Source organism: Narcine bancroftii, chromosome 9 (genome assembly GCF_036971445.1).
Source record: "Narcine bancroftii isolate sNarBan1 chromosome 9, sNarBan1.hap1, whole genome shotgun sequence".
Taxonomy (NCBI): domain Eukaryota; kingdom Metazoa; phylum Chordata; class Chondrichthyes; order Torpediniformes; family Narcinidae; genus Narcine; species Narcine bancroftii.
This window is the reverse complement of record NC_091477.1, coordinates 96,748,323-96,772,103: the sequence shown is the minus strand read 5'-3', so window position 1 is coordinate 96,772,103 and position 23,781 is coordinate 96,748,323. Positions and strand designations below refer to the sequence as shown.

General features: G+C 40.8%; 1 protein-coding gene across 1 annotated transcript; it reads right to left on the bottom strand.

Moving 5' to 3' along the window:
• Positions 1–1,972: 1,972 nt before the first annotated feature.
• s100p (S100 calcium binding protein P) lies at positions 1,973–22,844 on the bottom strand. The gene is made up of 6 exons (XM_069897874.1): positions 22,766–22,844; positions 18,098–18,184; positions 12,503–12,613; positions 7,503–7,673; positions 5,783–5,978; positions 1,973–2,417 (listed from the first exon to the last, which is right to left on the bottom strand). The coding sequence occupies exons 2-6, from the start codon at positions 18,181–18,183 to the stop codon at positions 2,088–2,090; spliced, it is 894 nt and encodes a 297-aa protein (XP_069753975.1). The 5' UTR covers position 18,184; positions 22,766–22,844; the 3' UTR covers positions 1,973–2,087.
• Between the last annotated feature and the right edge of the window lie 937 nt (positions 22,845–23,781).

The window sequence follows — 23,781 nt, the reverse complement described above, 5'->3', positions numbered from 1 at the left end:
AAAGCACCATCCTGTGCGATATCTCCTTGGGCACCCCGCGGCCAATGGTTCCACAGCAGTGGTGCAGGCAAGTCTTCCATCACATCCACGACCTTTCACATCCGTCCATCAGGTCCACGGTCCAGATGGTGACAGAATAGTTCGTATGGGATGGGCTGCGGAAGCAGATTGCGGGATGCACCCATTGCCAGACGTCCAAGGTGCACAGGCACACTAGGGTGCCCGTACAGGAGTTCGAGCATGTCCGGGAACGGTTCAGCAACATTCACATGGACATCGTCAGGCCCTTACCCGTTTCCCGGGGCAACCGTTACCCGTTTACGGTGGTGGACCGCACCACTCGCTGGCCCGAGGCAATCCCATTGCAGACGCCACCACCGACTCCTGCTCCCGAGTCCTGTGCATGGTTGGGTCGCCCACTTCGGCGTCCCGGCTCACCTCACCAGCGATCGGGGCACCCAGTTCACATCTGCGCTCTGGGCACAACTCGCCAACTGGTTGGGGGTACAGCTACACCGCATCACGGCCTTCCACCCGCAGGCCAATGGACTGGTCAAATGTCTGCACCGCCACCTTAAGTCGGTGCTCATAGCCCGCCTCACCGGTCCCAACTGGATGGATGAACTGCCTTGGGTCCTCCTGGGCATCTGCTCCACTCCCAAGGAAGATAGGCAGGCATCATCAGCTGAGCTGGTCTACAGTGCGCCACAGGCACTACCTGGTGAGTTCATCAACGCACGTCACAATCCCCAGCAGTCACCGCATGAACTACTTCCTCACCTCAGAGCACGCTTGGACTCCTTCGAACCCCCACCGCCGCCCAGGCATGGTACCCGCCCAACTCGAGTTTCTGGCGAGCTGCTTTGCACAGAGTTAGTTTTCGTTCGGCGGGGCCTGACCGCATCACTTCTGCAGCGACCATATGAGGGGACATACAGGGTTATACAGCATTCCAGCTCGACGTTCACGTTGGACTTGGGCAGCAGGTATGAGTTGTTTACCATGGATGGGCTGAAGCCAGCGCACTTCGATCCCACCAAGCCCGTGGTCGTTGCCCAGCCCAAGAAGTGAGGCCGCCTGGCAAAAAAGGACATTGGCGCTGATTCTGGGGGGTGGCTGTGTGGTGGCTCACCACAAGGCAGGCGAACTGGCCCCGCTTGTAAGCCATGCGGCGGGGCAGCCTGCCAAAATGGCGCCGTCAGGGGTTTCCCTTCCTTCCAGCTCGGGGCTCAGAAACCTGTGCTTGAGGACCATGTGACGCCTGGGTGATGTCAGCGCCCTCTAGCGTGGTTCTCAGCCAGGTCCAGGCTGGGAGTATAAGTGCAGCCCAGCAGCCTGCAATAAACCAGTCTGCTCACTGAGCTCAACCCGTATGGTTGCGTGTGTTATTGCAGGAGCAGAGTAGCTGCCACTACTGAACATTATTTAAAATATGTTAAATTGACTATTTTCGCCTTAAAATGTGGAACTCACTTTTACAAGGAAGATGTTTCAGCTAGGATAAGTGAATATCAATAATACAATTATCCCACCCAAGCAACATTCTCTTCATCCTCCTTCCATGGAGAAGAAAATTCATGAGTATGAGATCATGCACCACCAAATTTAAGGACAGTTTCTTTCCCATCATTATTATATTCCCGAATGAACCTTAAAATATTAAAATGGTGCTGCCTTTGCTTTGTATTTAACTGATCTCTCTCTGTAACCTTGCACTTCTTAAATGGTGTCTTGCTGTACTATGTATGAGATACCTTGCACACAAAATAAACTTTATCATTGCATCTTTGCTACATGTGATAATGAACTTAATAATGTAAATATTTGCACAACATTGCTTTTATTTGCTAAAATTATCCTTTGAATGTGGTTATTTATCATGAGTAAGTATCTCTTATTTGTGTTAAGTTAAATTTGCTGAAGTCTGTGCTAACTCTTTTTAGCAAGTTTTTACATAATATTTAATTTTGCAGGTACTCAGAGCATTTTATGTTGTTTGCATGTATTTATTAATTTGACAGAAGTTTCAGAAAGCTTTTTGAGATTGTATAACAAAGACCTGTAATTTTTCTGGTACAATGCATATGTCAATTCTTAAGGAACTTTGATGAATATTGGCAACCTTTTGCAATTTTTTTAGTTTCTTCCAGTGACTGTTCACTGAGCAGAGATAGGTATTGTGTCAGCCTCACCAGGATTACAAGTACAAGTCCACCAAGAAACATACAAGAAGGCCAGAGCATTCCACAATACCAAGCATTAAACATATTAAATTTTGCCAAGAGAACATTTCTTTGTCTTCCTTTTGGATCATAATAACATGGAAAAGACTGAAACTGTGTGATGTTTTCTTTAAGAGAAGCTAATATCATTTTATTTTCAGAATGATTCCTTTTACAATTTGAAGTGCAGAAACACTGAAAAAGAAAAAAAAGAGACAATTAATTTTAAACTTTTGGTTTAAAACACCCAGTATGATGGGGCAGAGAGGGTAAGTTAAGCATTTGGAACAATAGAGAGACAAGCCCCACATCATGGGGATTTGCGTGACTTTCTGTAATGCGAAGATAGATGGGTTAGGAAACGAAAGCTGAAAAAAGGTTGTGTTGAATTATTTCTTTTTCATATTACATGCATAATTAACTAGAAACTGCTATGTTTTCTGAAGGCCAATTACTGGTAAATATTGTTTAGGGCTAATTTATGCTGTGGCCATCAACGTTTAGGTGTTACACAATACATGGTCTGTTTATTCAAAATGATCATTATTGGCCTTTTTAAAAAAAGGTTTGCTTCCTCAAAAAAAATTGGGAATTAGGATAGATAACTTCAAGATGAACACAAAGATCTTTTCAGATTTTCTGTTTCATACAGGAAGTTGGAGAAAAATTAACTTTTATTGAATTTAGCATGTCTAATTGCATAATGATGCTGACACATTGTGTGAGTTCAACTGACCTAAAAATGTTTTGCCGCTTATTTTGTTTTGTACTCCGCATCTGATGCCTCTCGTTTCTGTATCCAGCATTGATGGATTCCAGTTGCCCTGACGCCACTTTTCCATGGTTGCAATGCTTACGATGTTCCTCACTGACTGCACCAAGATCAGTCCAAGTGCAAATGCAGAAAATAAATTTTCACAGACATGCTGCACTTCATGGTTGTGTAAGCTTGAAACATGCTTAAAATATGACAGGAAATGACAAAGATGGGTTATATCTAAAAAATGGTATGTGATAGGAAATTTTTAAAAGGTGATTTTCATGACCAGGAAGCAAAATCTTTGCTGTCCAGTGAAAGTTCTGATTAGATATAGATTTGATGATCCCACAGATACATGTGAATGGTCTATTGCCCACTTAGAGTTGCGCAAGATGTACAGGCGATAAGGTGACTTTCTCCAGTTTTTATGAACTGATCTTTCCATTTTCAGGCAATAAGTCAACAGCATAAGATTTGACAAATAATGTAGAATCCTTGGACACCAGCTTGCCTTCTTTCTATATTTAATATTTCCTCAGATCCATTTTTACTACATTTCATTTTTAAAACTTTCTCCATCTGTCTCTGGATCATGCACTTGAACATCCAAGATGTTCCTGAAATTACTCATATTTTTATGAGTAGAACCCAACAATGTCTCCAAAGCAACATCAAGTTCACCCTGGCAAAAAAAAGTTACAATGGAATGAAAAGCATGCTCTGAAGATTAAGAAAAAATACTTACCTTAAACAAAACCACATTGGCCTGGTTATATTCAAAATCATTCTAGGTAATTTTCACAATATAAAGTAATTGCCTCTTGGAAGCATTCTTCCATTTTCTTCTGCTCCACCGTCCAAAAAAAAGTATTTTAAATTTATCCATTTTTGAAGCAGCTAATGGCGCTTCACATCAGATGCATACATATGTGTGGCTAGATGCTGTAATTGATGTATAAACACAAATTCTGGAAGAACTCAGCAGGTCTTCCAGCTTTCATAGGAGATAAAGATGTATAACCAATATTTTGGGCTTGAGCCCCTCATCAAGGTATGAGCAAAAAACAGGCAGGAGCTAGAATAAAAAGGCTATGGGAGGAGGAAAGAAAGGGGAGGGGTGGAAGTTGGCATCAGTTGATAAAGTCAACAAGCTCATCATGGGTGCATAATGCAGCACCAATGTAGTCAACAATGAAGTGGAGGTTGATTTGAGGAGCCTTGCCTGTGCGGGCTTGAGCATGGATTGCTTCACATAATTAATGAAAAAACCAGGCATAGCTGGGGCCATGCAGGTACCCATGGCTACCCTTTTGACTTGGAGAAAGTGGGATGAGTCAATTCAGAAGTTATTGAGAGTGAGGACAAGTTCTGCCACTCGGAGGAGGATGATGGTGGAGGAGGACTGGTTGAGTCTGTTGTCGAGGAAGAAACAAAAGGCTTTGTGGCCTTCATTATGGGGGATGGAGGTGTAGAACAATTGGATATTCATGGTGGTGGAGGGCATGTGAAATATCCCGGATGCATGCGGGGAGGATCTGGACTGGAGGTGGGGACAAAACAGAGTCAAAGTAAGTGGATACCAGTTCAGTAGGGCAAGAGAACACAGAAATATGGGTCTACTTGGACAATTGGTTTTGTCAATCTTGGATAGGAGACAGAACCGTGCAGCGTGAGGTGGAGACCCTGGAAGGGAGATGAGAGAAAGTAATGTTTGGAGTTAGTGCATGCGTGAGATGATGGTTTGATGAGTTTTGGGGGGGTTCTGTTGTAGGTGTACTGTGTGGCTTGCCCACTGTGTCACTTGATCTGTGACCCAATGTGTGGCTTGATCTGTGTGCCCACTGTGTGGCTTTCCCACTGATCTACGTAATGTCTATACTTTGGCAACAAATGGAAAACTCTTGAAAAACTTAAATGGAAAATCTGCATTTTGAAACATAACAATTGAGTCATGAGTTTGTTCTTTTTTTCCTACTTTAGAGGAGTAATTTTCTAACAATATTTTCTTAATAATGAATAGCCAAATATTTCCACAAAAATAATGTTTGGAACTGTCAGAAATCCTGGTGTAATGGGGTCTCCTGCTTCAATATGCAAGAACGTGCAAGTTCCAGTTTTCTCAAAGTTTATAGCTCCTGTTTTACATTATTCTAAGAAATCTGCTACATCAGGTAAGATTTGGCACTGTCATTTCAGTGGCGAGGAATATACACATAACTCTGAATTGATTGAGTTAATTTAAATGTTTTTTTTATTTTTAAGTATTTCCAAGTGTTATGTTTTTTAAAAAAATATTTGTTTAATTCATTTTCAGTTTCAAAACTAAATAGCATGATAAATTTGAATTAAATACAAACATTTTAAGCTCTGTTACAACTTTAACAATTCATTCATCTTTACCACTTCAAAGGATTAAGGATCAGAAAACTTTGTGTTACACAAGGCTTTATCTATCAGTTTCCTTGAGGAAGTTCTTGGTAGGTGACCCACTCAAGCAACAAACCAGGAAGACATCAAAATCAATGGAAGAAAACTGTTCTGTATATTAATAGTTGCATGAAGGAGGAACATTCTATAGTCTCAAAAATAGAAGCAAATCCATCTTTACTATCAACATAAAGATATTTTAATTCACATACATCACCACTCAGAACATTATCTTCATTAGACAAAATTATCAGTCTATTGCCTTTCCATCTTTTCCTCTCCTCATTCTTATCAAGGTCACTAAACATGATTGGTTTACATTCATTTCAACTGACAAGTTAATGAGTACAGGATTCCATAGTAGGTTTCTTACCTCAGAATTGAAGCGTACTGTTTCTTCTGACTGGTGTAGCAGAACCTTCATCCCTGAAGAGGATAAATTAACATATACCTGTAGGCAAGCATACTGTGATGGTTTCCAACAATTTGGCCCACAGTTAAATGTGCAGTTTTTGCAGTTTGTAATTCTTGCTTCAATGACAGTGCATTTTGACACCTCTGTCCAAACACTAAGAAAAATAAAACTGGATATCAAGATACATAATTTGTATCTTTAGTTAGGTAATTAGAAAAATCTGAATCCATTTCATTGCTTCCATAATATGAATTTTGCTTTTTTTGTACATGATATCTAATACTAATAATAATCGCAATTTCTTAGGAATTATTAATTCACATTTGGAGTTTTCAATGTTAACTGGCATTGCATATTTTATGAATGCAAATCTGCAACCTTGAATTGGTGTCAGTTCACATTCAAGTTCCTGGATTTGAATCTGGCTGGCAGGAATAAGAAAGAATATCAAACCTTCAAATTTTGTGAACATATGGATGAAACAATCAGCTATTTTAATGGATATATTCAGTATGTGTAGGCAAGATGCTTTAATGTTTCCTCTGTAGGAGAGCTTAAATTTGACCTAGATATGGGATTTAATTTTCCAAACATGTTTACGATGAATTTTCAGAATGCATCACATTTTATGAAGAATTTTTGTATTATAAGCTAAGCCTACACATTAAATTTTAAAATGAGAAAATGTAGCATGAGTGGATTGAATTAGAATGATTTTTATTCTTAATAATTTATAAAACAGTTTGTATTGCAAATAGCTAAGTGAAAAACATGTGGTTTAATACATGATGTACAGGCACTCCCCGACTTACAAGCTATGTGACTTGTGTCCATCTGCACATACGAACAAAATTGTTTTTTAAAAAAATTACTGCGCAGGTAGCATTCCCTCTTGTCCCTGCCGGGAAGCTAAAGTCCTCGCTCCTGCTGGGAGCCCGAGGTGGAACCGGGTAACTAGGGGCAGCACCATCACATCACAACCTACGTTGCCGTTGCTCTCTCTCCCTCTTCAATCTCTCTCCCCTTCCCCAGCGATGGCATTCTGTGCATGTGTTCCAAATTGAGCCTATCTATAGAAAATAACGCCTCTCGCGAGAGCTGGCTGATGGGCAACCTCTTGCGAGTGCTGGCCTTGGTGGCCTCCATGAGTTATTTCGCCACATTTTAACTCCTGTGTCCCATTTTTTTTGATTCTGTTGCTCAATATTCTGATGGTCAGACAGATTTTAGAGGCCAGTGGAGTCTGCAGGGTGTTCAGGGTCCGCAGCCACAGAGAATGAAAAGGATTCAGAGATAGAGAATGGAAGGAAATCGATCATTTTACAGGTAGGGCCATTGCAACACATGTCCATTTCGAAATACAGCTGGTCATCCAGAACAGAACACGAACATATGTCAGGGAGTACCTGTATGTCATCAAATTAAACATAATGCACACCACTGAATTAAATGCATGGTATACATTATGTACATTTAATTTTCATAATGCCAACCATTTTATAAATTATGAAGAATACAAAAACACTTTTGACTCAATCCAATTATTATTTGTTTCCAAACAGTAATTTATAATGTTTGACTTAGTTAATTTGGTTCTGAGATGAAACAATGTTTAGTAGTCTTAGCATTATATCAATATGTAGATGTATCAAAAAGCAAATAGTTATTTTTCTGTTACCTCTCCTTGTTGTGTTGGACCACTTTTATTCCCAAAAGGAAGGCAATCAATATTGAGCACACCAGCATTGCCAGACCCAGAAATATGGCCCTGTTCTCTCCAGCTTTCAGAGCAGTAGCTGTTTTCCGTTTGTCCAGAATATCGAGTGCTCTTATCTTTTTATATATGTTTCTGAAATGTAAACAGATACATTAGAAAAGTCCATCTTTCACTTTATTGAAACCCGGATGCCAGTGAATTGCATTATAATCTGTGGAATCATAGATGTCAGTTGACAACGCAGTATTGGCTTAAATTTAAAAAGCAGATTAGAAGTGAATAAAACTGTAACTTAGTAACCTCAAAGATCCACAGACCAATGATGTCAGTAATCACAGCTGGTGATTTCACCAAATGTATGCAGGGACAATTTATTCTAGCCTTCATGCTCTGAGGAATTTCACACAGCAGATCTGCCAGGTCTAGTACGATACCTCACTGAAGGGTTGCAGGATATGTGCCAAAAGGACATCTTAATGCACCCTCAAGATGAGCGTAAAAGTGACATATGGACCTTTAGAGGGATCCTAGTTCTGCATGCTGTTGGGCAGGAATACTAGCTCTGCTCTATTTAAACTAATTGGTCGTTATCAGCTAGGGATGATGAAACCAGGAGTCTCCATCTCACAAAGATCTCTTACTGCTGTTGTGCAATAGGTAGAGTCCAGCTGAGTTTGGAATCCATCTTTTCCAGATCAGAAGTGGCATATGTGTCTTTAGCTCAAAAGCGCCTGATCTTTTGTTGTCATTTCAGCACAATTCGAAGCCGTGTATCAGTGGAAGATTGGACTTTACTCATGTGACCGGGGTCTGTCATACCATGTTCAGTAATCTGGCATTTTGTCCTCCAGTAGATTATTAGGATCACACTGAGGCATCTCCCAGAGGAATGTCACTGGTTTTGTGACGCAGATACCAGCTTCCTTTCTCAGGATCACGGCATTTGTCACCCCATCAATATTATTTTATCAGAGCCACACCTGATGCCTGTTAACCACCCAGTTCAAACCTCTGCTGGGTCTGCTGAATGAAACATTACAACCTCAGCCTGAGCCTTCTGGTGCAAAACTGCTCGAGGTTATTCCACAAAGCTACCCTCCTTGTAGCATTCCTCCAGCAATGTTGTAGCCTCAATTGATCCTCCTCTGGAGTGCTGGGCCAAGTAAAGGCACATGGAAGATTACAAGGCTATTTAGATAATATCTGTAAACTACTGGGCAAACTGTCAGCAGTTCAGGAAAGTGCTAAGCTATTGTAAAATAGCAAAAAAAGGTGTGTTACTGGTGATGATGAGAGATAACGGGAAAAGGAGACCAGTCCATGCTGCAGCTGAACACAAGGTAAAGTGATGCTGGAGTATTGAACTCTAATTTGACACTGCTAGCATTGAATAAATGTGGCATAATCTGCATTCTTCCAGTGGGAGTGACTTTCTATGAATCAGTTGCAACACTGGAAATTATTTGTAAATGATTTGTCCAATTCACTGGAGCAAGATACAATGCTGGAAGGATTCAACAAATCAGGCTACATCCATGGATCCTCGGCTAAGGTTATTTAGCTTTTCTCCATAAATTATGCTACTGAGACTGATAATCAACCTCATTATTTTTCTAAGCTCTACCCCAAGTGGGACACATTCTAAATGAGGTTTGACCAGGCACTGTTAGTTTTAGCATTACCTCCTCTGTCTGATAGCTCACATGCTAATTGTATAGTTCAACATCTTGTAAGATTACTGGTAGCTCCTGTCCATTAGTTACTTTTCCTTTGATCCTTATCTATAGAGCTCCTGAGGTCTCTTTCAGCTCCATACTTAGCTATTCCATTACCATTCATGGATCTTGTGCATCATCTCCTTTTCCAATGTCCATGTATTTTTTGCGTTCTCTGCTTTAAATTTCATCCATCAATGTTCTGGCATGTACTTATTCCATTCAACATTTGTTCCAGCAGAACATTATGGGATTGTTTATAGTCCATGCAGAAACCAATTGCTTCATTCACTCACACTGAAACTTTCTGCTATATGATAGTATATTTCAGCTGAACAAAAGTGTGGGAAAGAAAGGGGTTAATAACAAACACTGTAAAATATTTTCATTAGATAGTACCACATAACCAAATCCTGTGATTAAATAGTTGGAGAATTGACCTACATATTACATAATTATTAAAAGTATGAAATATTGTGACATACAATCCTCTATTCCCTTTCAACTTTACTCATCTGACATGTGGCACATTACACTACAGCTATGTATATTTTAAGTTTAAATTTGTATATGTAGCATGGTAGCAGGGGCTTTCTGGCCCCCAAGCCCGTGCCCATCAAATACACAAATTAACCTACAAACACTGCATGTTTTTGGAGAGTGGGAGAAAACCAGAGCACAGCAAGAACCTACAAACTCCTTACAGATAGCGCTGGATATGAACCCGGGTCATTGGTACTGTAAAGCATTGCTAGTATTTGTAATAACATTCAGTATTTTTTTTCCACAAAGCTTTCCAAACCATAATTTCGCTTTACAAAGCTATTAATAGCCTAAAGAAATCTCTTGGTGCCTGCCACATTGACCACTGCTAGTGGGCTGATATCACCTCAAACCATGCATCTTGGCGCCTCACAGTTCAGTGGGCAGCAACCTCCTTTGAAGAAGACCGCAGAGCCCACCTCACTGACAAAAGACAAAGGAGAAAAAACCCAACATCCAACCCGAACCAACCAATTTTCTCTTGCAACCGCTGCAACCGTGTCTGCCTGTCCCGCATCGGACTTGTCAGCCACAAATGAGCTTGCAGCTGACATTACCCTCCATAAATCTTCATCCGCGAAGCCAAGCCAAAGAATAGCCTTGATAGTCCTAGCTTACGTTCTGATAACACTTTACAGTTTCATTAATTTATTTCAATACAATGTGTTTTCTACCCCATGCCCACAGTGGATGCCAGTTTCATCTGTTTATTGTTGAAGGTGTGTGAAAAAATCAATTAGTCAATTGCAAGTCGTTCCAGCATACCCTGATTAGTACTTCCTACTAATTTAATTGAAAATGCAAAGCTAAATTCATTTTTCCTTCAAACCAAGAGAAGTATTTGCAGAAATGTCGTGTTAACAAATAAAAATCTCTTGATTTGATGAGTGCTTCCAGAACTTATTGCTTACAATGCATAACAGCAAGGCACAATTTTAAGCTCAAAATAATATCACTTTGACAACAGAATCTCTTGTCACAAAGACATATTTATCACAATTCAAGGAAGATATCCTCCAAAAAGAATTTAGTTGCACTCATGCATCTTTCAACCTTCAGCTTGGGTGTTTGGAAATAATTTTACCTGTCTATATGGCTTCCAACAATGAAAATGGGAGGAGGGCCTGGCGTTCAAGACAACCGACATTTTTGGATGATATGCATTGTGTATGCTAGGGAATCAACATGGGAAGTATACAGACAGGTCAGGATGTATTCCTGCTCTCTATCTCTTTTCTCTCAGTCAGTGAAACAAGAAAATCTCTTGAAATTGTCTATCTAATAACTGCAATTTAGCAGTCAGTCAAGACAGAAAAGTTTAATTAAATTAACAGTTAAATGAAAAGTTCCATATCCCCGTTTCTCCAATTCAGGCTTCGTGTCAATTATGTCAGTTAATAAACATTTTCTGATGCTGTTTGAAGTTAGCAGAAGGAAACAAGTAAATTTTTTGTATTCACATTCTAGGCAAAATCAATCAATCTAAAATATAAACTAATACTTTTTATTTTATATTTTTAAATAATCATTTTTTTAATATCTGAGTGTAGACTTTTATGAGAAATCCTGGCATAAGGTTTATAAATTGAGCTATCTTGTAACTTTAAATTATATTTATATATCTTATCAGAGTAATCTATTCCAATCAAAGGAAAGGTAGTCAGGTGGAAAACTGTATTTTATGTGCTCTGCCTTAAGTGAAAACTTATGTCACTAAATTTTAAGTGTTACCAAGTTTCCTGAGTTTCCATAAGCTGTATATTTACCATTTACCTGACAGTACTGAGGTCCTCCATCAGCCAGCTCCCCACCATGACTACCAGCCCCCCCCCCCCCCCACATCTCCATTGGGCACACAAAACTCAAAACGGTCAACCAGTTTACCTATCTCGGCTGCACCATTTTATCAGATGCAAGGATCGCCAATGAGATAGACAACAGACTCGCCAAGGCAAATAGTGCCTTTGGAAGACTACACAAAAGAGTCTGGAAAAACAACCAACTGAAAAACCTCACAAAGATAAGCGTATACAGAGCCGTTGTCATACCCACACTCCTGTTCGGCTCTGAATCATGGGTCCTCTACCGGCATCACCTACGGCTCCTAGAACGCTTCCACCAGCGTTGTCTCCGCTCCATCCTCAACACCCATTGGAGCGCTTTCATCCCTAACGTCGAAGTACTCGAGATGGCAGAGGTCGACAGCATCGAGTCCACGCTGCTGAAGATCCAGCTGCGCTGGGTGGGTCACGTCTCCAGAATGGAGGACCATCGCCTTCCCAAGATTGTGTTATATGGCGAGCTCTCCACTGGCCACCGTGACAGAGGTGCACCAAAGAAAAGGTACAAGGACTGCCTAAAGAAATCTCTTGGTGCCTGCCACATTGACCACCGCCAGTGGGCTGATATCGCCTCAAACCGTGCATCTTGGCGCCTCACAGTTTGGCGGGCAGCAACCTCCTTTGAAGAAGACCGCAGAGCCCACCTCACTGACAAAAGGCAAAGGAGGAAAAACCCAACACCCAACCCCAACCAACCAATTTTCCCCTGCAGCCGCTGCAACCGTGTCTGCCTGTCCCGCATCGGACTTGTCAGCCACAAACGAGCCTGCAGCTGACGTGGACTTTTTACCCCCTCCATAAATCTTCGTCCGCGAAGCCAAGCCAAAGAAGAAATTGAGGAAAGGCAGGAATTAAATCTTACCTTGCTGGTTGCTCTTTCTGTTGTGGCTTGGACCACAGAAACATTTTAGGCACTGAACCACTGCTGACATCTCTCGCAGAAGAGGAGAGATTCACATTACGTTGAAGGGGCCTATTGAAGGGAAAATCCATGAAATCCATTAGAATAGATTTAGTTTAAAAAAGACTCAAGTAATTTGCTGTCTCAGTGTAGTTTAATATCTCATGCCATGTGACAGAGAATACTCTAAAATTTTCTCTTTTAATGTGTTATACTTTTCAAGCAATTGTGATTTGTTTTTTGGTTAGATGATGCAACATTTTGTTAGGAACTATCAGTTTTCTACTGCAAAATTACAGTGATGTAAAGCACCATCCTGTGCAGGTTCTCTGATTGGTCCTGAGGGAGAAAGCCATAGCAACATATTAAGGTGCACAGGTGCTTCTATGCAATAAATGACTGCTGATGTGGAAGGTAAGCTTTATGACTTAACCTCTCTCATGTTGATTTAAAGACCTGGCCTAAAACAAGGAAAACAGACTATTAGATTTTATTTGGAAACATAAAGTTCCCATCTTTCTTGAATTTTCAGAGCATATAAATTATGAGTTGGACTTGGCCCCTCAAATCTGTTTAATATATAATAAGAGCATGGTTGACTGATTGTAATCTCATCCCTGCATCCCAAGCCCTAGTTTTTCCAAATATTTTTCTTCCTATTCTTTAAAAATATTCAAAAATTCTGTTTCCACTACCATTTGAGAAAAAACATTGCTATATTCCTGTCAACCCTTTATTTTTAAACAGTGAATCCTGGTTCTAGATTCTGCCATCTTCTTCACAATCAGCCCACCAAGGCCTCTCAGGATATCACATGTTTGAATCAGTCACACACTCCCCCCCCTCTCTCCAGCCTGTCCAACACTTCCTCAAAAACCAACTGATCCATTCCAGCTTTCAGATTAATAATAACAAGATAAATTCTTATCTTGTCCCTTATCACATCCAATTAACACCCTTCATTGGTCTGGATTTCTCCCTCTGCCAGCATTGTTTGAATTCTGAGACTTTAGGTCCTTTCAAGCCAGGCCTCCACCTGGAGGCCTGCTATAAGTGCACAGAGACAGGGTGACTGCCGCTATAGTGTCACCCATCATAAATACATGGCACAGCAATGGCCATCTTCCCAACCCATAATCCCCCATGCAGCTGGAACCACTCTGTGTTTCCCAGAGCAGTTTCAATTGCGTGGGGGATTATGGGTCAGGAAGACGGTCATTGCCCTACCACATTTTGAGCCACTGACGAACAGCCCCAAAGGCCGAAGTGGCCTGGTGAAGTGCCAGAGTGGCCGGCAGGGCTTTCACACCAGCCACTCCTAAAGGCCCCCACCGGTGCACCCTACCCTGATGGCCCCCATGTCCACCTCTGCCATCCTGCTTCTGGCTTATTCTGCTTATTCCTTGAAGAAGGGATCAGGCCTGAAACATTGGCAATATGTTTTTACCTCCTATGACACTGAAAAGACTGGCTGAGTTCCTCCAGCAATTCAGTGTGTTTTTCCTATAAAACTGAAACATGGCTCCTTACTTTTGCATTCAATTTCCTTTGTAATAAATAATATCTCTAGTTATGTTCAAATCATGCACCAGGCCTCCCAAATAGTCAAATTCACATCTTCCCACATTATACTCCACCTGACCAGATCTTTAACCCCCCGTCACTTAATCTAATTATACCCTTATGTCCCTTTCACAACTTGCAGTTCCACCTATCCTTATGTCATTAGCAAATTTAGCAAACATACCTTCAGTCCTTGCTCTGTGACTTATGTGGATTGTAAAATATTGAAACCCCATCTCTAATACCTGCAGTAATCACTCACTGATACATCGGAAAAATCCTCTTTTAGGCCTACTTCCAATTTCCACCAATTTACTTTTCTCCAAAAGCTGCAGATGTAGGAATCTTAAGTCGACAAAAGAATTGTTGGAGGAACTCAGAAAGGTAAGACAGCATCCATGGTCAGTCAAAGTTTTGGGTCTGAACTCTTTATCAAGACTAAGATAAAAATAGAGAAAATAACATTTATAGGGGGACGAAGCTGCAGGAGGGGCCCAAAAGTGATAGAGAATCATTGAGCAGGTGGAGCGACAGTAGAGGGAGAATCCACCTCTCCACCTCATTCAGGCTAATTTTGCTCATATGATTATTCCATTCTTTGTATAGAATAAAATCCCCATGATTATTGCTATACTTTTTTGACAACCTCCTATTATTTACTTCTTTATACTCTGTCCTACTCTGTGGATAAGGACTGTACACCTCCATCCAAACCACTTCTACATTTTGATTTCCTAAGCTTGGATCATAATATTAACACAGGTCTCTAATAATTCAGGAAATGAGTAGAGCAATCTACAGTAATTAACAAATTGTATCATGAAGTACTTTACTCTTGGCACCTTTATGATAAGAAGTAATGGCACTGGGGTAGAAAACAATACAATTTACAATAGGCATAACAATCCAGGAATTCCAATGTTTAATTGTAAAAACACAATGCTGGAGAAACTCAGCTTGACAAACAGTATAGATTATCTAGCAAAGATAAAGATACATGACCAATGTTGTGGGCTTGAGCCTTCATCATACCTTGGGCCTAAACTACCTTACACATGTACATGAAAACCCCAAGGTTCTATGTCAAAGAAGTTTTGGGGAATTGTCAGCAGTCTGCCGGTCAATATCTATCTCATTGTCAACATCATCAGCTGATCTAGATCATATGTGAGGATGCTTTGCCTTTGCCTTTGATTGTAGAGCTTGGTCTTATTGGACTGCTTCTGGAGATTCTACTCTACAGAATACCATCGTCCTCTTGGCAAGTGTCTTCTGTAAAAATTATTTATTAAAAAAATAAGGCTGGCTGGTGATGTGTGAAGATATAAATGTCACAAGATGGATAAGAACATAAAACAGGAGCAAAAAAAGGCTATTCAGCCCATCAAGCCTGCACCGCCATTCAATCATGAGCTGATTCATTTCGCACTCATCCCTACTGCCCAACCTTCTTCCTGTGATCATTGATGCACTGGCTAATAAAGACCTGATCAATCTTTGCCTTAAAGACACCCAGTGGCCTGGCCTCCATAACTGCCTGTGGCAATAAATTCCACAAATTTACCACCCTCTGGCTAAAGAAATTCCTATCCATCTCTGTTCTAAGTGAAACTTGATGTTGTGCCCTCTTGTCCTAGACTCTCCCGCCATTGGAAACAACCTTTCTACATCTATATCCTTGTCTTTCAACATTTAAAATATTTCAATGAGGTCCTCTTAATTCTCTGCAACGATGCAGGCCAAGAGCCATCAAAAATTCCTCATATGATAACCCTTTCATTCTCAGAATCATCCTTGTGAACATCTTCTGAACCCCCTCTAACATCAGCATGTCCTTTCTTAAATGAAGAGCCAAAAACTACTCACCATACTCCAAGTGAGGACTTATCAGTGCATTATAAATCCTCAACATCACATCCCTGCTCTTATATCATATTCCACTTAAAATGAATGCCAGCATTGCATTTGCTTTCTTCACTGCCGACTCAATCTGCAAGTATACCTTCAGGGTAATCTGCACGAGGGCTTCCAGGTCCCTTTGCATCTGGGAATTTTCAATTTTCTCCCCATTTAGAAAATAGCCTTCCCGTTTATTTCTTCTACCAAAATGCATGACCATAAACTTTCCAACATTGTATTTCATTTGCTACTTCTCTGCCCACTCTCCTGTCTAAGTCCTTCTGCAGCCTCCCTGTTTCCTCAACACCAACTGCTCCTCCACCTTCCTTCATATTATCTGCAAACTTAGCACAAAGCCTGTCATTCCTTAATCTAAATTATGAATATACAAGATAAAAAGAAGCATTCCATACCAACCCCTGTGGAACACCAATAACAATTTGCAGCCAACCAGAATATCGTCCCTATATTCTGACTCTCTGCTTCCTGCAAATCAGCCAATGCTCTACCACGCTAATATATTTCCTGTTATACCATGAACTAGTCCGTGAACTACTCTTTGCAGATGATGCCGCTTTAGTTGCCCATTCAGAGCCAGCTCTTCAGCGCTTGACGTCCTGCTTTGCGGAAACTGCCAAAATGTTTGGCCTGGAAGTCAGCCTGAAGAAAACTGAGGTCCTCCATCAGCCAGCTCCCCACCATGACTACCAGCCCCCCCACATCTCCATCGGGCACACAAAATTCAAAACGGTCAACCAGTTTACCTATCTCGGCTGCACCATTTCATCAGATGCAAGGATCGACAATGAGATAGACAACAGACTCGCCAAGGCAAATAGCGCCTTTGGAAGACTACACAAAAGAGTCTGGAAAAACAACCAACTGAAAAACCTCACAAAGATAAGCGTATACAGAGCCGTTGTCATACCCACACTCCTGTTCGGCTCCGAATCATGGGTCCTCTACCGGCACCACCTACGGCTCCTAGAACGCTTCCACCAGCGTTGTCTCCGCTCCATCCTCAACATCCATTGGAGCGCTCACACCCCTAACGTCGAGGTACTCGAGATGGCAGAGGTCGACAGCATCGAGTCCACGCTGCTGAAGATCCAGCTGCGCTGGATGGGTCACGTCTCCAGAATGGAGGACCATCGCCTTCCCAAGATCGTATTATATGGCGAGCTCTCCACTGGCCACCGTGACAGAGGTGCACCAAAGAAAAGGTACAAGGACTGCCTAAAGAAATCTCTTGGTGCCTGCCACATTGACCACCGCCAGTGGGCTGATAACGCCTCAAACCGTGCATCTTGGCGCCTCACAGTTTGGCGGGCAGCAGCCTCCTTTGAAGAAGACCGCAGAGCCCACCTCACTGACAAAAGGCAAAGGAGGAAAAACCCAACACCCAACCCCAACCAACCAATTTTCCCTTGCAACCGCTGCAATCGTGTCTGCCTGTCCCGCATCGGACTGGTCAGCCACAAACGAGCCTGCAGCTGACGTGGACTTTTTACCCCCTCCATAAATCTTCGTCCGCGAAGCCAAGCCAAAGGAATACCATGGACTCTTATCTTGTTGAATACATCGAAGCATGATGTGCTCTTAGTTCTGTGATTGAATAGCAAAGACCCCTAGGAGCTCCAGTGACTACTGGGAGTGGTTCACGTGTGCTTAGTGATCAGAGTAATTAAGTGCCAATTCTCAGCTGCACTAAAATGAATTGCATCTGGAATTGCCAGGGCCAATTTTCCCAATGGGCACAATTGCACTAATTTCCAAATCTATTTCTGATAAAATTATATTTGTGTACCATTTTGCACAAAATGCTTGCAAATGAGTCCTACTTCCAGGGTTTACATTACACAGGTCTTTACTGGGTAGAACAGAGCAAATTGCTATTGCCTCAAGCTTTTCATTTGAGCTTCTCTACATCCTCCAAAAGGATAAACAATAGGGTTGGTTATCAGACTTCCTGCAAGTTCTAACATCTGAAATCTTCTAAATCTCTCAGAGTCTTATTTAAGCTTAGATCAGGAGACCACCAACATACTTCAGAAGCAGATGATTCAAGTTTTTTTTTTAAAGTTTGAAACTTACCGCAATTTTCTTTGTGATTCCTTGAGAAAGACAGTGGTTCCATCTCTCAACATGATTTCACTTCCTTCTGGTTTAAAATTGTTCATTCTGAAGGAAGGAAGGGCGGGCATAAGAGCATCATTCCAATGTGAAAAAAAAGTCGGAAGTTTTCTGCTGTTCACAGTCCATTTTACTTTAAATATTCCTGGCAAATTGTCAAGCTGCCATCTTAAAAATGAGTTAACATTGACTATGAAAGCACTACAATTTTTTACATGAATAAAAATTAATAGATTATTACAGTAACCACACCATTGAGAATACCGATATCTTGTTCAACGGCAATAAATTTGAGATAAAATTCCTACAGATAGTAATCATTTTGGAATTTCATACAATTTAGAAAATTGGCCTTGTAGATATAGCCATAACTATGATGAGACTGAATTATTGATAACAACAAGAAGTAAACATTTATTCAAAACTTTTTCCAGTTAATGCCAGCAGGTGTCTCCACAAGCTACAAATGCTATCGTCAGAGAAGATAGCTACAGTAATTAGAAAATAAAACTGAGGATAAAATTACCTTTCCAACAAGCTCTGAGTAAAGATAGATTTATGGAAAAGTTTTATATGAAAATTAAAAACTCTGAGGTATATAAACCATGATGAACTTATTGGGGATCCATAATAACATTGATTAATTAAAATTAATTCTAAATTATTTTCAAAAATTTATAATTTTATTGTAAGCAAAGTCCTTTTTACTATACAATTTGAAAATGATACAATTTGTATCATCAGGTTTTATTTACTCATTCAAATTAAAACTGTGTACTTTTCATATCTACAACATTACAATCATTGAATTGAAACAATAATGGAGCAGAAAGCATGATAGGCCTCTAATTCAAAGGTACTTTTCTATCATTCAACTCTGGTCACAATCATAAAATACCACCAAGTATCGAGACCCCAGTTTTGCATTGCTCCTATCACAACTTGCCTGTTCCAATGAACTGTGTTAAGCAATGAAAATATTTAACCACATCTATAATCATGTTTGACAAACGTAGTAGAACTTTTTGATCACCAGCAGGATACATAAAGAGAAATTATCATATGGAGTGACTTTAGATATTATGTAACATTGATAAGATACTGCATACAAGTTGTTGCAAAGATTATGGCTCACCTTCTTTGGAGTAATATACATTTACAGGAATAAACAACTGGGTGACAGACAGCAGGATAAGAAGCAGAATTAGAATCAAAATTTATTGTCATGAACAAGTCACGAAATTTGTTGTTTTGTGGCAGCATCACAGTGTAAACATTCATATCAACCACCCTACAAAAATAAATAAAAACAGTGCACGAAAAGTCAAAGTATGACAGTGTCTTTGATTCATTGATCATTCAGGAATCTGATGGCAGCAGGGAAGAACCTGTCCTTGCACCGTTGAGTGTTCATCTTTAGGCTTCTGAACCTTTTTCATGATAGTATCAGAGTAAAGAAGGCGTGGCTTGGGAGGTGAGGGATTTTGAGGACAGTGGCTGCCTTTTTTAAGACGCCGCCTCTTGTAGATGTCCTTGATGGAGTGAAGTCTGGTGCCCATGATGTCACAGGCCGAGTTAGCAACCCTCTGGAGATTTTATTGTCCTTAGCATTGGCACCTCTGTACCAGACAGTGATGCAAACAGCCAGAAAGCACTCTACGGTACACCTGTAGAAGGTTTCGAGAGTCTTCGGTGACATACTGAATCTCCTTAAACATCTCACAAAGTATAGCCACTGGCAAGAATTTGTGTGGTTGCATCGACATGGAGGTTTCAGAACAGATCCTCCGAGATGTTGACACCCAGGAATTTGAAGTTCTTGGCCCTTTCCACTACTGAGGCTTCGATGAGAACTGGATTGTGTTCTCCTGACTTCCTATGGAAGTCTACAATCATCTCTTTGGTTTTGCTAACGTTGAGTGCAAGGTTGTTGGTATGACACCACTCAACGAGCTGATCTATCTTCCTCCTGTACGCTTCCTCATTTCCGTTTGTGATTCTGTCAACAACCGTGGTGTCATCAGCAAATTTGTAGATAGCATTGGGATTGGCCACACAGTCATGGGTGTAGAGTGAGTAGAGCAGTGGGTTAAGCACACATCCTTGGGGTGTGCCTGTGTTGATGATCAGTGAGGAGATGTTGTTTCCAGTTCATACTGACTGTGGTCTTCCGATGAGGAAATCAAGGATCCAATTGCAGAGGGGGATGCAGAAGCCCAGGGTTTGGAGGGAATAATGGTGCTGAAGGCTGAGCTGTAGACTATGAAGAGCAGCCGTATGTATGAGTTGCTGTTTTCGAGGTGATCCAGAGCTGAGTGGAGAGTCAGCGATATAGCATCTACTGTGGAGCAATTGTGACAAAAGGCAAATTGCAGTGGGTCCAGACCTCTGCTTAGGTACGAATTAATTCTGGCCATGATCAACCTCTCAAAGCATTTCATCCCAATGGATGTCAGTGCTACTGGGAGATAATCATTGAGGCAGCTCATTCTGCTTTTCTTGGGCATCAGAATGATTAATGCCCTTTTGAAGCAGGTGGGAACCTCTGAATACAGTAATGAAAGGTTGAAAATATTTGTGAACATTCCAGCTAGTTGGTTGCCACAGATTTTCAGTACCCTACCAGGTACATCTGACGCCTTGCGAGAATTCACTCTTATGAATGATGTTCTGAAATTGGCTTCCAAGACATATTACAGGGTCCTCAGCCTTTGCAGGGATTCTCGTAGGCATTGTTGGGTTCTTCTTCTCAGAGTGGGCATAAAAGGTATTCAATTCATTGGGTAGTGAAGCATCACAGCCATCTATGGCAGTCACCCTCACTTTGAGGGCTGTTAAGGCCTGCACTCCTTGCCTTAGCTGGCACGTGTCTGTCTCTAGCTTCCTCCAGAATTGCCACTTTGTTTTAGAGATAGCCTTCCGCTAGTCAAACCAGGACTTCTTGTAGACATCTCCTTAAGCCCCCTTGATCTCGCCCTCAGCAGGTTGCGAATCCTCTGATTCATTCAAGGCAGAAGCCTGGTTGAGGAACACCCGGTGTGTGCGCGTGGACACACGCTCATCCATGCAAGTCTTGATGAAGTTGGTGACACATGTTGCATATTCATTCATCTAAGGATGAGATCTTGAATATGGTCCAGTCCACCGATTCAAAGCAGACACTTCTCTGCCTCCCTGGATTATACGTTCACCATCTTCACTACTGGTGCTGTGGACCTCAGTCTCTGTTTGTATGCCGGAAGTAGAAGTACAGCCAGGTGATCAGAGTTGCTGAACTGCAGTTGTTGTATGGCTCAGTAGGTATTCTTTATGGTGGTGTAAAAGTAGTTGTGTGTTGGCTCCTTTGGTCTTGGATGTGGCAACATGACGTATTGGTTGTAGTTCGTTAGAGTCTTCTTCAGGTTGGCCTGATTGAAGTCATAGGCTGTAACTAGTTTTTGGGCTCCAGCAATTGAATGCCTGCCTGTTTATTGGTTACTTATTACTTGTTACTCATTCATTTATTCAGTCAGTCAGTTATTTTGGGGAAGCTAGGTGTCACTGACAAGTTCAACATTCATAGCCCCTATCTAATTGTCCTGGGCCCTGGAGAAAATGAAGATGAGCCATCACCTTAAACAGTTGTGATGAAGGTACTCCCATAGTACTGTTGAGTTGGGACTTTCAGGATTTAGGTCTAGCAATAATGACAAGGTTTAGTGTTATATTTCCAAGTCAGAATAATTGTATTTTGGAGAGGAATGTGCAGTCAGTGGTGTTCAAGCCACAGATTTATGTGGCAAATCCCAATGAGTTTCTGGTCCTTGGCAACCCCACAGGATACTGATGGTCATGTCAGTTAATATCAAGAATAAGTGCTTTTGCTCTTTCATTGTGGAATGTTATTGCTTTGCAGTTTTTAGCATAGGTTCAACTTTTCACATATCACACTATACTTGAGTGTTGTCCAGGTCTCAATGAATATAATCATATTAACGTGAATATAACTAAGGAGATGTAAATGGTCTTGAATGGCAGAAAGGTCATTGATTAGCAGTTGAAGATGGTTGGGACTAGAGCACTCATGCAATGATGCCCTTTGCTTGGGATGATTGACTTCCAATATCCACAAGCAGCTTTGTTTGTGTGAAATTTGATTCCAACCATCAGTGTTTTTGCTTTGACAAACATTGACCTGTTTTACATGGGCATTTGATGTTGCTCTCAATCAAATGCTCCATTGATGCTGGGGGAGTCACTCTCACTTCACCTCTAGAATTCAGCCTTCTGATCCAATTTTGGATAAAGTATGATGAAAATCATTCCTAAGGAGGTGGTGTTGGTTATTTTGCTAGGTCCTTCCAGCTAAACTTAGTCTGGAAGATTTCCAACTGTCTTGTTGCATCAAGGTCCTGTTGGTGCTTGTGAGTTCTCATTTTCCTTAATTATACATGCCAAACCTCTGATAATTTCAAGCCCAGCAACAGAGCGGGCATTTCCCCCATACTTTGATTGAAGTAAAACATGAAATTCTGCGACATGGTGATTGAAGTAAAAACACAATGCTGGAGAACCTTAGCAAGTCAAACAGTATATTTTATGTAGCAAAGTAAAAAAGATACATAACCAACATTTCAGGCTCGAGCCTACCATCAAGGCATTCTGATTTCCTGCTTAGATTCTTCTGTTTACTGTCACCAAATCGTTCTTTTTCATTTCATTGTCTTGGGGTAAATTGTAGCACCAAACATTTTAAAAGATTGAATATATTACCAAGAACTGCATCATGTACCTGACGGTTTGTTTTTCACAATGTAGATTTTAATGACATGAATTGAATCCAGACAGGAAATACCTCATTCAGCCAACATCCTGTTCGTGCAGCAACACTCAAACTAAGCACCATTTGTTTTGCTCTCAATTCTTAATGCTCAAAATATTGTTGAACAGTGTAATTACTTTACTTATTTTATCATGAAGCTGTTAATTTGTTATTCAATCTGATTAATGATAGATCAACAGCATATCTCTTTGCCCAAAAATACTTCCATGCAAAGATTAACATTTGGATAGGAATCAGGATTACCTTCAAGATGGTCATAAACTAAATTCTAATACAAATAATTTTAGTTCCAGTTCCATTGAGCACAAGAGTACACTTGTGCTCATGGGGTTAAATTAAAGCTAATTTTCGACATGGAAATAAGCTTCACATATTGGGTGAGCTCCAAACTTAACAGGTTGTATTCTCCATTTTGGAAAGGTTATCATTACTCAAGATTGAAGGGAGTTTTAATTGGGGTCTATTCTCAACAATTCTCACTGCAGTTACTATTGCTAATTATTTTTCACTTCATGTTCTCAACTATTTTTCAACTTGGTCTAAATTTAATTTTGAGCTGATGGTACACTGTCTTTGTGTGCATCTAAAGTTAATCATTGGAAATACTAAAAACCTGAAATAAAAACAGAAAATACTGTATCTCAGGTATCATCCATAAAAAGAAAAACAATTTTTAGTCTGTAAATGAGGAACCATTATACTGAAAGGTTAATGTTGCTTCTCTCACAGCAGCATAAAGTTCTCTAAAAGGTAATGGATACTGCCCAGGCAAAGCCCTCCCCACTATTGAGTACATCTATAGGGAGCACTGCTGTTGGAGAGC